Source organism: Oxyura jamaicensis, chromosome 1 (assembly GCF_011077185.1).
Source record: "Oxyura jamaicensis isolate SHBP4307 breed ruddy duck chromosome 1, BPBGC_Ojam_1.0, whole genome shotgun sequence".
Taxonomy (NCBI): Eukaryota; Metazoa; Chordata; class Aves; order Anseriformes; family Anatidae; genus Oxyura; species Oxyura jamaicensis.
Window position 1 is genome coordinate 12,633,702 of NC_048893.1, and position 15,623 is coordinate 12,649,324.

The following is a 15,623-nucleotide window of genomic DNA, read 5'->3' on the forward strand; positions in this document are numbered from 1 at the left end:
TCTCAAAAGCACAAACCCCATGTTCTTTCTTTCTATTTTTTTTTTTTTTTCCCTAAAGAAGCTTTGCCAACTTATTTTCTTTCAAAAGAAATACAGATTCTAACTACTGACCCAGCAGTTACCCGCGTCCTCCTGTACAGTGTGTACAGTACTCCTCCACCCCAGGAGTGCTGTTTTTACTGGGCCGTGCCTTGCCAGGTGCCGGCTCAACCTGTCCCTATCAGGCTCTGTGACAATTAGCCATGCGTGGGCCTACGTCCTTAGGCTTGCTGCCAGATCAGTCCCTTCAGCTGAACTGAGAAGAACAGAGGAAGAAAACAGCAATGGTCATAAACCATCAATAGCAGAACACTGGGCAGTTCCATCTTAATGATGCCACCTTGCTTCCAGGAGCAGATCTACCACTCATAGATGGTGGATACTCCATTCACTCATTCACAGCTGATGTGCTGTGTGTGGTTGTATGCTCTCAGCTTCTGCAGATTGCTAGCAGTCCTTCAAGAGGGCCATACTTAAGGTAGGCAAGCCTAGTGTAACTTGGTTTTGAGGCTCCCCCACCAGCTCCTCTTTGAGGCAGCTCCCGTGTTGAGTCACATCTGGTTAAGCTGTGCTGCTCCAGAGCTGAACTGAGAGGGGTTTATCTGTCAAACACTGCTGTTTGTTTGTGTGGCTGCTGGCAGCTGGCATAATGTCTGCTGCATGTCCTGCCATGGGGCTTGTGGAGCCTCATGCCATAGTCTGCCTGGACAATACCTGGACCCCTTTTCCCACTGATGGATGAATAATGAGATGGTGCTAGGGCAGCAAGTCTGCCCAGTGGCATTTGCTCTGAAGGGTAAGAAAGTGAATAAAACACAGACTCGTGTTTAGAACTGCTCTCATGTCTCTTCCCAAGTGTTTTCCTTTCTAGACTAAATAAACCAACTATCTACTTGGAAGGTCGTAGTCTTAAGGGTTTTGTTTTTAGTGCTATACTCTGAAATTTCTGCAGTTTGTTTACATCTATATTTAAGTGAAGAGCTCAACAGCTGATAACTGCTGTGTACTTTACCACCACTGACAACTGTATATGTTTTCTGTATTTTACTGTACATTGCTATCTTCTTTTATTGATACCTTATTTTGATATATTTAAAAATGCCATTTTACATTGTATTTTACACTGTTGATTCTCTTCCTACAGTTGCTGCCTCACCAGATATTTACCCACTTTGCATGCTGGTAGGACATTTGCTCTTTGATAACGTATTGTCCTTTACTGTATTTGCTTTTTAATTTCATTTCTCCTCATTTCTCTAAATTGTCCTGTTCATTCAAAGCCTAATTTAGTCCTTCAAAATACTTGTGCTCCACTCATTTCTTCTGGTTAAGCTAATGTCATTATCTTTTAACGAAGCAAGCTCAAGAGAAGATCATTTAGGCAAAATTATGGTAACTTTTGCTTTTGATTGTTCCAGGAACACCAGCAGGTAAGAGCTTCCTCTTTCTCTATTTTTCATTTCATTTCTCTTACGTTCTCCTTATTCTACTTGAACATGGGTCCATGAGCTGATAGGAGAAATGTGAAAGACCACAAGACATACGAGAACTATTCATAGTTAAGATTGCCAAAGTTTCGTATCAGTAGATAAGCTTGTCAGTACATTTTATAGCACTGTCACTGGTTTATTGCCCTTGACTACATGATGTGTCACCCTTGCTATTTCACAGCTATTTAGTGTCAGATGACTCATTGCTTTCAGTCATATGGGAGGAAAAATGAAACTGTATACAGTAAACGCACTGCATGTTCATGCTACCTTGTGTGCCGTAGGAATGGAAGAAAATTGAGGAAGAAATTCCTGGAATCTGGAAAGGGCAAATAACAAAATCACTTGGAAATCTACCAGCAGGGATGATTTTCTTGAGAAAAGCCTGTGTGCAGTTTGTAGTCAGCTCTTGTGAAATGCCTTGAGGGATTCCTCAGTGATTACATACACTATTTGAGAGAAATAAATACAATTGTGAAAAGCATCTTCTCTGACTATGCCGGTCTCTTATCTGGAAAATGAAGTCAGACTAATTGCCGCATTGTATCTATCTTGTTGTCTTTAATATAAATTAACTCCCTAGCAAAACACTAGCTGTGCAAACATTTTAGATTGAAATGTAATTTATGTACTGTCATATTAGGACAAATAAAATTATCCTAAAAATAGGAGTGTTTATGTCTTGCATTTTTGTTTGTTTAATGGATGAAACTTCTATTGCAATAATTTAAAATCTCTTGCCCAAACATTAAGATATTATATTCTCTAATAACATAATTAATTTCTTTCTGCTCTTTCTCTGAATTGATACTTAATCTTGTTTCAAGGATTGAAAGCACGCATATGAGCTGGGCTCTTGCAGTAAGTTTCCAGTTCTGTTAAAGATGCATTACAGAATGTTGACCAAGCCAAGGTTTTGACTAGTTGGTCACTGAATGACCTGATTTTTTGTTCTGCACTGCTCAGATACCTTTGTTTGAAAAAGTTAAAAATTAAACACATTTTATGTGGTTGAGCATGGATTTATAGCAAATGTTGTACTGGTTCAGACCGGTATGGTGTCACAACCAGTGGCCAGAAACATAAGCAAGATGTAAAAGCATAGCACGTGTATATGATACTCCTCTTTGATACTTGCCCATTTCATGCCCCCAGGTTCAGAGAATTTCCTGAACATGTTGTGGTTTCTGTGTTCAGTAACCCATGGTGGATTTTTCTTCCAAGCACTTGTTCAGTCTCCTCTTGCATCGAGGAAAACATTTCAAATGTGCAACATCCTTTAGCAAGGCCTGCAATGGATCAGCTATCTAACACTGTGTGAACAATTAGCAACTTCTGTCTGTTTTGAAGGAGGCTCTTTTTGTGCTGCATGGTAGTCCTCAGAGCTTGGAAACACCGATTTGCACTGCTATCTGTCCTCAGACTTTGTGGAATATTCCATCCCGAGAGTTTATGCACTGGCCAAGCAGTGAGGTGTACACTGATGCTGTAGGTGCGTAACACCTCTGTGTTGGGTTTGCAGGTAAAGAAAAGTGAGTGTGCACATTGCTCCGTGGTCCTGTTTCATTCCTTGCACTACGAACTGTTCCAACAACCACGCTGTGCTAATGGATCGGCCTGGGAAGATCTCTTGGTTTGTGTTTGCAGACACTGCCATTTTCAAAGTGCTGGTAGGTGTGATGTGCTAAGTATCCAAGAAAAATAAAAATCAGTGCTTGCCTTAGAATCTAGGTATTTAGTAAAATAACTTGGTTTATGATTTCTTGTAAAGCCCACGTAGCTTGAAAAGTCTACCATCAGAATCGTTTGTTGACATTTTTATTGAAGCATGGATCTTTAGCTTGGTTCACCATAAAGTGAAGCATTTTATTTATGATAATAGACAGTTTAGGGCTATAGGGGCATTATAATGTTGCTGGTGTAGATACAACTTTATCAGAAGATACAAACATGACCCGCAAGAGAAACAAACACCAAAGAGAACACAATGAAACGTTCACTGTTTACAAATCACTTCATTACTACAGACACCAAATGGCAGTTACTGTAAGTAAATCAGTTGCAGAGAACTGACTACATTTAGACAAGGAAATGGGGACTTCTGTTTGGGGCTTCATCCACAGCTGCTCAGTAGAAAAAAGTTTAATGTCAAGCATTCATTATTATTATTTTTTTTTAATCCACAAAACAATGCTAGCCAACAGACATATCAAAGGATAAGACTGAAAGATACCAACGCCTTTACAACTACTTTTGCAATTATCTTCTTGATTAGGTACTTTGATTTTTTTTAATACATTTTGTCAGAAGGTAAATAGCCCAAAAATCAGCAGCAAAAATATTACAACAACAAAACAAGTAAATACAGTGCCAATGTGTCATGTTGTAGAAGAGAATACAAAGAGGACAAACAATGATAACTTAATCATATAAAATGACACAGAGCTGAAATACAGTGCACTTAAATACCTATGTGACAAAGAATGTTAAATTCTGTACTTAGTATGTACGTTTTTTAAACATAAAATCTGAAAAGTCTTTGTGCTTAAACTTTTTTTCCCGTTAAACAGAATTAGTTGCTTACTTCCAATACTGCCACTGTAAACTGATATTACAACAGATCACAATTTTCACAGACACATCAACATTAAAACATTTACCTATGAGAAAATAAGTCACTTCTCATTAGTTCACAGTGCGAAAAAGTGGTGTACACTCTGCCTTGAGAAAGGCTTTCAGTTATTCATCAAGCCAGTTGCAGAAAAGTCCTGAAACCAGATGCAGTGCTAGATTTAAAGAATGGAAAGCAACACATCACATGTTGGGAGGAAAAAATAAATTTCTCGTTTCTTCATGGATATCGTCTAAGTGACCTTCGTCTTCTGTTGTAGAAATGCCTGAGCCCATGTTGCCGTGAAAAATTCATCATGTAATTTTGTTTGCGAGTGCTGTTAAAATTGAATGGGTTGGGGGAGGAAGAGAAGAACGTTAGTTTTTTATAGGTACTTAAATTTCTTCTGGAGCAGTGAGCTAGTGGGACAGATTCTTCTTATTCCTTGCATAGCCTTTCAAGCCACGTAAAGTGGTGTAAAGCAGCCCTGTTGTACAACAAGGAAGAAGGCAATTGAGAATCTGTCCCACTTTGCTTTTAGTTACAGTTCATTATGTTAGGTAAAAGTTAAGAGCTTTCAGCTAATTAAAACTTGTGATGCCTAGGGCCAGATTCACTTAAGCTATATGCACTTCGTACCCTCTCAATGCGGGGCATTTCTCCACTGCGGCTTTATACGCCAGTCACCTTCCATCTCAGAACATTAACTGATTTCTCTTGAGAACAGAGGAAAAGCTTTACTCTGCTTTATTATCTTCTACTTTTACTATAGAGGAAATGAAATATAACACTTCTATACAGAGTTAACATGTCCCTCTCCTACACTCCCTATCCAAAATTAAAGAAAGATCTGGGAAGAAAGCATCATTGCCTCTGGGAGGAGACCAGGCTAGAGACGGCCTGACTGCACCTGACTGAAGGAGGGACACTTGTTCAGACCCACGTGGAGGAAACAACCCCATCCCACCTCATTTAGGTTTCTACTTCTGTTGAGGGAAGAAGGAACCATGAGAGGGCAGCAGTGGACAACGCTGCCTGGGACTTGGGCACCTGAAATACAGCTCCCGAAGGCTGGATTCAGTTTACAAATGTCAGCAGCTTTGGAAATGCAGCTGGAACATCTGTGGTGCATCCTCGTGCACATACAAACGCGTGTTTAACTTGGAGAGACCTGCATGTGCAGGAACACAGAGCTCTGCATACAGAGCTGTGGTACAGGGCTGCTGAACAGCCACAGGGCTTCATCTGGCGGTGGCTCTTCCTGGTCCCTTTACATGGATATCCACACCCTCAGGGCATATATAAAAATACAGGTCTATGTAAACCTATAGTCAAACTGCATTCGGGCTTATATGAGAATGAAAAGCTTTGTGCTTTCTGTAGTCCTTACACAGGTTGTCTCCTCCCAGACCTAGCACTCACAGCGTGCTTGACCGTATTGAGCAGCTGAGATGGTGCTGTAAGACAGCCACTGTGGCACACTGCAGGCCCAGGGTATGGGAAAGACCTTTCCATCAGCTAACTACTTCTAAAAGCAAAATAGTGTCAGATACCGCGTCCAGACAAAGTTACAGAGCCACCTGAGAGTCGCCCCTTTCTCCATGTGGAAAACATGCACACAAGACATATGCAGCCAGAGGATGCAGTTTGTCTGAGGGAATGGGGCACAGCGTTAACCATGCAGACACTGAGGACAACTCCAACCGACTAAAGGAGCTTCAGCCACAAAAAAACATTGGTAACTATGAGGCCAAATTTTCTTTTGGTTTCCAGGAAAAAGAACAGTGAAGTCTCAGTGAATCTGTGCAGTCTCAGGCTAATTTCCAATTCTCTCTCCCAGTCCTCCCTGCCCACTCAGGAGCCTGTGCTTTCTCATTTCACCTTGCACTGGGAGAAGGATGCCAGGCCTAAACATCTCAATCCAAGGGACTGAATGTTACCAGAAGCCTCCAAAACAAGGAGTCCCTCAGATTTTAAAGGTGATACATGAAATAAAGGCCTGCAGCAGATACTGCAGTCATCAAATCTCCCATGTGTGGGTGCAAGGTAGGTCATCATTTGTGAGTTTTCCCCATGAGTAAAAAGTAAATACCCAGCCTGTGATCAGTTATTCTTTCCTCTCTAGTGCATAAGCTTGTTTTCAGTGAATATGGCCCCTAGGAAAAAGAAATAATTGCATGCTTTGCAAAATAACTATGATCCTCCAGAGGCAAAGACAGCTTTGGCTTTTGTATTATAACTTCATCTAAATAATACATATAAGGAAATTACACCATTCTCAACAGCTAATCTAGATGATGATGAACTACATTGAATAGAAGCAGTTGTGTCAAAATCTAGAACACAACCACCCAAGAAATTCCCAGTTGCTTCCCAACTAGTTTGCAAATTTCTTTACCCAACTTTACAGAAAAACAAACCTTCCTCTTTTTTTTTTTTTTTTTTCCCTACTAGAATGCACACACAAGAATGAAAGAAAATCCAGCTCCTGGTGACAATGAATGTGTTCGGCACAACCTTCTGCACTCTCACAGTAAGTCAGTGCTCTAGAGCGTTTGGCACTTAGTTGGACTTGCCCTTGACTTTCACATGACTTTTTTTTGAAAAGCTCTGTGCTACTTTAAAATTTTTGTGTGAGAGACTGCCAGTGGTGAGTTTGTATGGTTTTAATGCCACTTGGTAGCTCAAATGCAAAGAAGCATTAAAGACCAGTCCTCATTCTGATCACATCCCCTTTGGAGTATCTCCCTCAGTGTGGTGGTGAGCATCTCACTGAGGAAAGGAGGAGGAAAACTGCAGCCCTGAGCTCTCTGCTGAAAGTGGCTGCCATTGATTGTGGGGCTTGAAGGAGATCTTAATCTTGCCTTCTCTGTAATCCCCAGTTGCTGAAGCCGTTGCCTGAGAAGCAAAAGGTTCCTCAAACCAACCCCAAGTGTTGGGCTCATGTACCCAACCCTTGCTCTGGGTACATGAATCCAAATAGAGCCTGGCAAAGTGTTTGGCTGAAATATTTGCTGTTTCTGGACCTGGTTAGTTTTTGGATTGAGCTTGGCTGTGAGATCCTCAGCTTAGTCAAGACTTGGACAGCCAGAGCACACTGAGCTGCTCTTCTTGGTCCCAGGGTCTTTGTGTACCCCCTGACTCCCTGCTGCCTTTGCTCTACTCATGTTCAGCAGCATCTCAGCAGAGGTTGTCACTGGTTTGGATGCTGCTACGTACGCCCAGCCTGTATTTCACTTCCATTTTGTATTTGGCCTTAATATTATGATAATGATATTTTAAACAATGAACAAACACACACACACACACAAAAACAAAACAAAACAACAAACCAAACCAAACCAACCAACCAACCAACCAATCAAAAAAAAAACAAAAAACAAAAAAAGGAAATTAAATAAATAAGAAAAGGAATAAGGAAAGGGTTACCTAAAATACAGAAGTGATTTACTATTTTTTTAATGTACATTCAGTCTGTTTAGTTATTTTAGAAGATGTTCAAGATGTTACAAAGAAAACACATGTATTCCTTGTCTTACACTGAACACTGCAGTGTGTGAAAAATCAGAGCAATGTAAATTGCCAAGAACTAAATGCTTATTTTATTTACATGTACTGAAGTTCAAACTTGTCACTGGTCTGAGGTAGGCTTCCCAACTAATGGGTTAGATGCCACATAAAAACTTCATGCCTACTATAGACAACGGCATGTTTTTCGCTCTTGTTGTAGGTAAATTGATATATCGTATAAAGTACAGTATGGTATTGCCCTGTATTGTTTATCATGTATAGTTTGATATTCACAAAATGAGAATAAGTCGATATTTATTTCTCTGAATTAATATTATACATTGGTAGGAGAACAGCACTGGTAATAGAGACCAATAGTGTCTCTGTTAAGACCACAATAAGAATGTAGGACCACAATAAGAATTACGTAATAAAGTTTGCAGCAGAATTATGCATTTCTTGCATGTGGTGGATTTAAGAATACTTTCAATACTATTAGCAATAAATTCCTTTTGTATTTTTACAGACTGATAAAGGCTTTGACGTATGTTGCTGTTGTTTTCTTGTTTGGAGCACCCAAAACATGCAAGGCAGCATCAAGCTGTATTAGGAATAAGCCCCCCTTCCGTAATGGAGGGTGTAGAGGGGAAATGTTGCTTGGCTATCAGTGGCAACTTGGAGGCTGCTTTGCAAGTTCATAATGACCTGTCGGTGCACTGAGCCTTCTTCCTTTTCTGTGCATTCACTGAACCATCAGATGAAAAGAGCAGATCCAAAATAGTTATCTGTGTATTGCTGATGAAGCAAACAGCAACAAAAGCAAATACTAGGAGCAATTACTGCATAATCTACAGTTTTGGGTGCATTAATAGTAAAAAATAAATAGAAGATAATACTGCTCCAGTTTACATAGGAAATCCTAAGTAACTTTCGAGTGGAGTCACTGGAGTTATACTAATCAGATGAAAACAATATGCAGTCGATATAGAAAAACAAAATTCTGTTTAGGACATGCTCAGTAAATATGTACAATAACAGTTTATGAGAAGAAGTCACTATTAAATAGACCACCTGGGTCTTTAGTAAACCATTCTGACTATTGTATATTTCCAAAAGCATAGTTTGAAGTAAAATCTGCAATTTAAAATTTGTGAAAATAGAACATAGCCAAATAGAATAAAAATATGCAATAAGAAAGCAAAATATCTAATGTCACTTATTTTCATGTTTTTATTTCTGATTGATGGGAACATTAGGAACCAAATAGAAAGAAAAATATTTAGATAACCAAACCAAACATGACAAAGCCCTAGAAAACTGCAAAGGCATGCTTCTCAGGACTAGGCTTTGGGTAAATTTTGTGGCTGAATTACAAATGCTTTGTTAGGGGGGTTATGAGAAAAGTGATGTGCTCTGACTGAAGTCCTCATGGCTTATATTAACAACAAACATTCTTTGGCTCCAGTGAGATGCCCACAGCTGAACCCACAGCTCAGTCACAGTGTTGACTAGTAGTACCTAACTGGGGCAGCACAAACCAGTATAGTTACAAGAAACAAGAACTACCTGGCAAATTCTTGCTGTGCATCCAAGAGGCATGCATGTCTATGCCACTGTACATATTCACTGACATATTCTACCTGGCTGTGGCTTCAGCTCTGTGGTCATTAATTACAGAAAAAAAGTAGAAATTCCCACACAGAGCTGAGAGATTGCCCAAGCAGTGCCCGGGGTGCCCTCCATTTGCAGGTTTTATTGCACTGAAGGAGAAGTGCTTCTGGCTGCAGCCTTAGTGAAATTCTTGCTGTAGAACAGGGGCGAGATGCTGAACACCTTCTGCTAAACTTCCCCTGGGGCAGAGCTGCAGGACTAGGGCCCTATAAAGCTCCCTGGCACATTTCCAAGAGTACAAAGGATTTTCCATCGACCTGTCACTGACAAAACTTTGTGAAAGTACTGTAGCTGTAGCAGCAACATGTATTTGATGGTGATTCAGGGAAAGTACTTACCTTATTCTAGTGTAAAACCAATGACAGCAAACAATGAAATACAACACAAGTTAGAAAATGCCTTTCAATGCATGCAGCACTGTGATTAGTCATAAAACCCTGATGAGGTTTAGAGGCAATATAGGACTTTTCATCTCTTTTGAAAATAAAAATTGAACAAATTATTTCCTGATATTTCAAATCAATGCTTATATTTTTATTTTCTATAAAATTCAGCATGCACTTTTTAGAAACATAATAAACATGTCATAAAAGCACAGATTGCATCATATTAAATTTGGCATAAATGTTGTGAATATTCAGATAACTACCTAATGTTTGAACTATTTGTGTTCTTTATTATAACTATGTTTAAAGTTTAATTTAAATGCATTTTTCAAACCATTGCTTTACAGTCAAAAAATATAGCAGATAGCAGATGAAAATGCTTTTCCACATAAAAACTCTTTGCTAGAGCTAGGATATATAATTTCTATTTTAATGTTGCAAGATACAAATGAACATTCTCTGCACCAAATGCAACCTAAGTTCCTCACTAAATCATTTGTGCCAAAAGTGTGATCATATCTTGACAATGAAGAGCATGGAGTGATGGCTATGGAGGGATTTGTTCTGTTTTCCAACAATTAACCATAAAAAAGTAAGTGGGGGTAGTACGACTTGCATTCCTTGTACAACTCAAATTCCCATGGATTACATTATGAATTTTGGGGTGCAAAGAAAGCAACAGCAGACCACTAGTATTCAGTTTATCATTGTCCTTTAGTTCTCAGTTCTTTCTATCAGAATTCAGATTTGGGAGGTCAGTGAGGGCCTGCCCTATCCACAAAGAAATGGCAGTTCCAGGTGCACATGCAGAAAAGTTCGTGGTATCTGAGTAGCAGGCTGTGAGCTCTACTTAGAGGGAGGAACAATGTGCAGATGAAATGCAGAATTGGACATGGGCTGTTCTTAGGGCAGGAATATAGGGACATTCAAAAAAGCACTCTTTTTAAAGTCTGGGGTAAAATACATACATATTTTTTAATCCTAAGAAGAGCCACAGTCATGGAACATGTGAGAGTTGTGCCCAAAGCTTTCTTTACAAATGGACAGAAAAAATGTGGCACTAAAAAGGCACTAGCCTTACAGGGACTGGACATCTTGGTAACTATTATCCTCTCCCCACCACATGACAGACATCAGCCATTGTTAAAAGAAGTTGGCAAGTGGTTAGTTGGCAAGACCGATTTAACGTGTACCATGTTCAAAGCAGGTACTGCGTTTCACCTGCTGGAAAGAGGGGCTCAACTTGAGCACCATTTGCAGCTGCACTAGTGTTAACAACACTGCTTTTTAATGAGTGATTCCAATAATTCATTAAAAAGAGAGGCGACTCTAAGGAACATACAAAAGCACCCATCTGGCCTTTCTTATTCCCATCATGTATTTTGCATGCACAGATTATTTGTAGGTTAATTTTTTTTTTCCTCCAGCAAAAAGGGAAACAAACAATTGCATCCTGAAAACATCTGGGGGTAAGAGGATAATGTCCCTTGACTCAGTCAATTAGACTGAGCAGTGTTGTGACCTTGGCTATGTATCACTGTAGGCTTTATCTGTGCTATGACTCAGCAGCTAGACTCATGACAGAATTAATTGCAAATCCTTGGATTGCTAAGAAGAGTTGAGCCATGAAAACAGGTATTCATGTATTTTCCCTGGGGTGGACAGTCTCTGGGAAGGAATGTAATGAGGATCAGAGACATTCCCCACACTGGGTGGGGAATAAAATCATGAAAAGCTTTAGCTGTGGTACACCCCTGCAGACCAGCTCTCACTGCAGGTGCTTTCCTTGCTTGCCTTCCTGCTCTGGCCCATGTTTTTCTCAAGGAGAGCACTGCCGACTTTTCCTTGGGCTGTGGAGAGGCTGGCAGAGCACCTGGGTGTGGAGCTCTGCCCACCTCTGGGTCTGCAGACAGCCAAGCCAACAGGTAGCACCTAGAGGATTCAGGAAAACATTTGTGTTTCCTCCCCTACCCTGTGGGCTGACAGGATGAGATGTATGGAAACCAGGAATTTCTCTGCACCCAAAACCACACCTCCTGGCATAGGTTGGCTCCTTGTTACAATGCCACACAGGTTAGAGGCTTCCCTGCTGAAGTGATGTGGGTACACAGAGCAGGAAAAAGTGTGAAAATCTAGATCTAGAAGGCTTTTAACAGGGCCAGAGAGGATAATGTAGATGGTGGCCAGAGGGGTGTACGTCTGTGATCATTAGCTGGAGTCTCTTTCAGGTGAAAGAGTGGCAGGGTTGTAAGAGTACAGAGTGCAGAGTGTCTTAGACACAGACCATCAACAGCTCCTGGAGCCAGGGATGTTCATGGCTTTCTGAGACAAGGTCAGAGGGCCAGCGGGGATTCAGGGATTATTTCCAGCCTGAGAGTCACAGAGTTTTCCTAAGGTGTCTCAGCTTTGGGAAGAATAAGCCAGGCAGAGGCCTATTGACTCCCTATAAAATTAATGGAAAGTGGTAATTACATCATCCTACTGAGTGATTTTATTTCAGTACATGACTCTCTGCTCTTTCTCTGGGAACACGGGTGGATGGAGAAGAGAAGAGCACCCAAGGGACACTGCCTCCTTGCCTCTTAGGAGGGAGCTAACCTGGTGAGTTGGCTTACTCGCCCCAGGGGCTGGCAGGGTTTCTGTGCCTGGCACTTCCAGCACCTTCATTTATTTTTATTTTTATTTTTTATTTTTTTTTATTATTTTTTTTCAGTTTAAATTGTATGGGGATTGTACATGAAAGAAAATTTGCAGTGGGTGACAGAAAAGATCAGACAAGGAAGAAAAACATGTCCAGAAAGTACAGGATGGCTGACACATTGCTCCTACTCACAGGACCTTTACTTTGTATTTTAGGTACCTTCAAGCACCTGAAGGGCCCTTACACGGCTTTTGGGAGAGGCAGGCAGACAGGCAGTGTGGTCTGGGAGCTCAGGCTGCCTCTGTATGCTATGGGGTGCCGAGCCTCTCTGCAGTTACACACTGGCCTTTCTAAGATGGTTCTTCTTCCTTGCCCACCTTCTTTGTCTTTCAACCACTGAAAATCCCAGGAAATTCAGAGGTTAGGGCCTACACTGGTCACACTGGTCATTGGAAAATGTAAGAATATTAAGAATTAAATGTAAGGCCTAGCCCTAGTATTCATAGTGCGGCTTAACACCTTGGTGGCCCTGATGTGTGCAGGATGGCCCAGGGTTAGTGCTAACAGACACTGATCCAGGCTCCCTTCTGCATGCCTGGAAGCACTCCATGGCAATGACACAGCATCTTCATTGTTTTACGGGTGAAGAAGTTGAAGTGCTGAGGGGTAAAGTGACCAGTGTGAAGTGGCAGAGCTGAAGGAAAACCCAGGCCTCCTGAGGGAGCATCTATGTACAGAGAAGAAGAGAAGGAATACCGCTGCTTGCCCATGTGGTCCCTTCCCTAGGAAGGTGTGATTGCTTGCTATAGCATTTCTATTACTTTTTCCATTCTAGTATAAAATGGATCTTGTGATTGATACCACTTGACTTGTCTGTATAGACTACAGCTTGGCAAATCTAATTGTCCAAGAAATTCTTCAGAATTCAGCCTAAGAATCCCTTTTAAAAAACTTATCTTTTTAAAAATCCCTTTTAAAAAACTTATCCTTATTCCTATTTATGCTCCCTGGACTAATGGGTAATAGTATGCTCTATTTTTTTTTCCCATCTGCTTTTTCCTTTTTTTTTTTTTTTTTTTTTTTTTTTTTTTTTTAATTGAAAGGCAGAAAGAAATGTGAATATTTTATGACTAGCAGTTCCCTTTTCAATGGTTTCCTAAATATTTCCTGCAGGTTTATGCTCTTTCGTATCTTTATTGATGCAGCATTGTACAGCCACTGATGAACTAAGCCAGGAATCACATCCATCCCTCTGTTCCTTCAAGCTTTAAGCTTAATGTTATGGAAGCAGAGCCCAGCAAGGTGTGTAAAAGCAGCAGAGCGTGTACAGTTACTTAGTGTTGGGACCAGTTTGGCTTGGGGTTGATTATGAGTGCCATGCAAGCTGGTGCTGCTTGGTGGAAGGAAGAACAGGGCTAACTAGCAATCAGATAATCGACTTTGATACTGTTATAAAACATCACTTGCAGTGTCTGTGATAATTCAGATTTAAAGACAGAAACCTTATAATTACACAGTCTGGATGTTATCCAAGCCTAATTTCTTCATTGTTGTTTTTTAAATTATTCAATAAAAGGAACGTTTGAACCTATCTATGGAGCAGGCACGGCTCTCTCTGCCAACCACTGTCAGCGATGAGTTCCCTCCCGTGAAGCCACTAGCATTTCACTTCTACTGGAACTAAATTGTTAGAGAAAAAGCAGGTCATCTCTTTGTGACGTAACACAGGAAAAAATGGGTTAGCTGCGAGCGAAACCCATCTCAATAATGGGAGAATCAAGAGGGTGAAGACACTTTACTTGGTAAAATCTTGACAAGGGGATGAATATAGAGCTCGGACCATAGGAACCTGATATAGTGAACCCTGTTTCTGAACAGTATCCTTCTTACTAAAAAAGGAAATGAATAAGGCATTAGTTGCTAATGCAAATTTTTCAGAAGCACAACAACATTACTCTGTGCAAAGAGCAATACAGCAGACTCTTTTGTATCTTCAAAAGGACATAAATCAGCTTTATATGGCAGCACAGCATTGAACAGAAATATCCTTTCTTATGTTCCAGCACAATATATTTCACAGTCATTGCTGCATTACAGGAACACACCAATACTCGGTGGTGATAAAGCCCCGCTTTCCCTCCTGTGTTTTTCCACAAGACAAAACACATACCCCTGCTGTGCTGCTTATTTTATGACCATCTTAACTGCTGCTGGTTGCTGCCAGGGCAAAGCATTAGCAAAGACTGATTTTCAAAGGTTTCCCTGGGCCAAAACAATTCTTACTGAGCTTAACACTTGTGCCATGCTGGAGGTATTTCAGTACTTTCTGAGATGGGGTGGGATGAGGTGAAGCTGATACTCACAGAACGACTTCTACGTGGTCCAAAGCCCACTGATCATGACCTGTTCCATTGTGACGGGGCTGCCACCAGCGCAGTAAGACTCCTTTCATTCGTGCCTCCCTGTCGTCACAAACACAAGAGACTGTGAGAGCTCCATACTATCAAAGTCTTGCACTTCTCTGTCTAACCCTCAACATGAGCTGAGAGCAAAGCATTGTTTGTACACCCCAGCACATCAACATGCTATAAGCACAAAACCTTTAATGGTGAAAAATGCACACACAGAAGGACAAATTAAATACTTTTTTTTTTTTTTTTTTTTTTCCCCTCTTATCTTCTGAACAAGTATTCTGTTGGTATTTTTTTTCCAAAAATTTTGCTGACGACTACACTGTACACTTTTAATCAGCCTTCCACTTAAACTTCCTTCTTTGCCTATCCTCCCACCAGCCTTTAGTTTTTCTTGCAGTGATGCGAAGATAAAGTCTTTCCTAGCAGAAATCTATCTTGTGCATTTAGAGGTAATGAAATGCAACTAGGTACTCACAGGGGAACATTATAAGACACTCTTTGGGCTTGTATGAAGTCCTTTGGCTGATGCTGTGCAATTACTTGCCATGTAATTCCATTATTTACACTGTATTGGAGGAGCACTGCCTTGTCTACAGTGTTAGGATCACTTAGATTGGTATTGCAACTGTCTGTTTGTGAAATGCTTCCAATTTGCAAAACAAACATGATTTTGCTGTAAAACACAGAGAGAAGATGTATTTGCAATATGCAAAAAATATTCAAACAAGAACAGCACTTCCAGCTTTATTGCAGTTATTAAAAAAGTTCAGGATTCTCAAGAATCAGTACTTTTAACATGAAAAATAAACTGTTCTCATGTCTCTAAAACACAGCTCTCCTTTCAAACTAATAATTTACTGT

General features: G+C 40.5%; 1 protein-coding gene and 2 long non-coding RNA genes across 5 annotated transcripts in view; 1 reads left to right on the forward strand and 2 right to left on the reverse strand.

Moving 5' to 3' along the window:
* Positions 1 to 3,333: 3,333 nt before the first annotated feature.
* RELN (reelin) overlaps positions 3,334 to 15,623 on the reverse strand; it is a 285,330-nt gene continuing 273,040 nt past the window's right edge. Inside the window, exons 62-65 of one of the 3 annotated variants that reach the window (XM_035347207.1) lie at positions 15,238 to 15,435; positions 14,712 to 14,810; positions 9,660 to 9,665; positions 3,334 to 4,477 (exon numbers count right to left, since the gene is read on the reverse strand). In XM_035347207.1, coding sequence (XP_035203098.1) covers positions 4,381 to 4,477; positions 9,660 to 9,665; positions 14,712 to 14,810; positions 15,238 to 15,435 — 400 coding nt within the window. In that variant the 3' untranslated portion in view covers positions 3,334 to 4,380. Of the gene's footprint in view, positions 4,478 to 9,659; positions 9,796 to 14,711; positions 14,811 to 15,237; positions 15,436 to 15,623 lie in introns of those variants that run through there. The other 2 variants (XM_035347218.1, XM_035347199.1) reach the window with 2 other exon arrangements.
* Positions 5,906 to 7,197, forward strand: LOC118178587. Its single transcript, XR_004756208.1, has 3 exons — positions 5,906 to 6,186; positions 6,609 to 6,673; positions 7,023 to 7,197. It is a non-coding gene; the product is annotated as an uncharacterized LOC118178587 (long non-coding RNA).
* LOC118178581 lies at positions 12,869 to 14,705 on the reverse strand. Its single transcript, XR_004756204.1, has 2 exons — positions 13,331 to 14,705; positions 12,869 to 13,299 (listed from the first exon to the last, which is right to left on the reverse strand). It is a non-coding gene; the product is annotated as an uncharacterized LOC118178581 (long non-coding RNA).